A 1,314-nucleotide genomic window follows, 5' to 3' on the forward strand; every position below is an offset into this window, starting at 1 on the left:
TAGAAAATAAGGCCGTTGGTCTTGGGCAAAAGTATGTAGAAACTCCTCCAAAGCATTTAGTGTAAAGGTGGCCATATATGGAATGTTGATGGAGAGAGAGATCCGCCTGATCTCCTGGGTGCTGGTGCAGCTAAGGACGTCTTGGATGTCTTCTGAATGGTCTAGAGTATCTCCTGGTTCCCATAAATAGCTCTGGGTCGAACCAAGTTGAATTGGTTGAAGACTTTCCATAAAGGATGTCGGTTTGGCCAATCTGAGTAAACCGGCTTGATCTTTTGGTTTGATTGGGATCCGACTGATCCAGTGTGGCATGGTGCTTCCTTGGATGTTTTGGAGTGCCTATGGATGACTTAGAAGGTCTCCTGGCTGCCATTCTTGAGGTTGGTTTGATGTGAAACCCGGATCTTCCAAATAAGGCAAATGTAGAGCTGGTTTGGCCAGTTTTGGGAAATTGATCATATCTTCCAATTTCCTTGACCATTTCTCGAGATCTTGGGCTTTCTGGAAAGCTAATAAACTCCTCTTGATTCCTATGATCGGTTTTGGTTCAGGTCTCTTCTTCTTTGGGCTTGAATCCTCTTCTAAAGTCGCATACTCGCAGATGGACGAGCTGAGAAACCTCTGAATTGTAAAATTCATAACTTCTTGATCCCTGAATATTTTGGGCCAATTCCAATTGTCCTGGACTCCTTTATGAGTGTAGAATACATAAAAGATATCCTCGTCATTTAAACCCTCTTGTTTTATAATTTATGGCATGTTTAGTGCACGTATGTCCTGGTTGGCGCCTTGGCTGGTTGAGTAGGGCTTCGGGTTGACCTCTGGTTCAGTTGCTGATCTGATGGCCGTATCATACCCTCCCCCTTAACAAAGTTTCAACCTCAAAACTTGATAACCTGCACCAAGATAGAGCAAGTCAGCTTTCATATTCTTTTGAGATTCTAAGGTCTTACCTTGATATTGTTTCGGTTTGGGGATGGATTGTGCATCAGGTGGCTCTTCTTTCAGCAAATAGGATATGATCACGCCTCTGCTATGGACTTTGGAATTGCCTCTCTTCTTCAGTGGATGGTCCTTCATACTCCTACTAGGCTCGGTTCTGACCATCTTTGGGGTTGATCCTCCTAGCAACAAAAGATTATCCGGTGCGATTTTTTTGAAGCTTTCTTCTTTGCAACCTGAAATTTTTTCAACATTCTGGACAAAGACCAAGTGAATTATATCTGATACTGGAGTTTTATGAACAGAATGTGTTATGGCCGGATTTACCTTGGGTGCATCAGCATGATGAAGAATGATATTCTTCTTTGGACA

At 42.8% G+C, this 1,314-nt stretch overlaps 1 protein-coding gene across 1 annotated transcript; it reads right to left on the reverse strand.

Moving 5' to 3' along the window:
• Positions 1-864: 864 nt before the first annotated feature.
• LOC106321198 lies at positions 865-1,313 on the reverse strand (the record flags this gene model as incomplete). Its single annotated transcript, XM_013759511.1, is given in 1 exon segment — positions 865-1,313. A coding segment is annotated over 1 exon segment (449 nt), but the record flags the coding sequence as incomplete, so codon positions are not given.
• Position 1,314: the final 1 nt, after the last annotated feature.

The sequence above is a fragment of the Brassica oleracea genome, unplaced genomic scaffold (genome assembly GCF_000695525.1).
Source record: "Brassica oleracea var. oleracea cultivar TO1000 unplaced genomic scaffold, BOL UnpScaffold01301, whole genome shotgun sequence".
Taxonomy (NCBI): Eukaryota; Viridiplantae; Streptophyta; class Magnoliopsida; order Brassicales; family Brassicaceae; genus Brassica; species Brassica oleracea.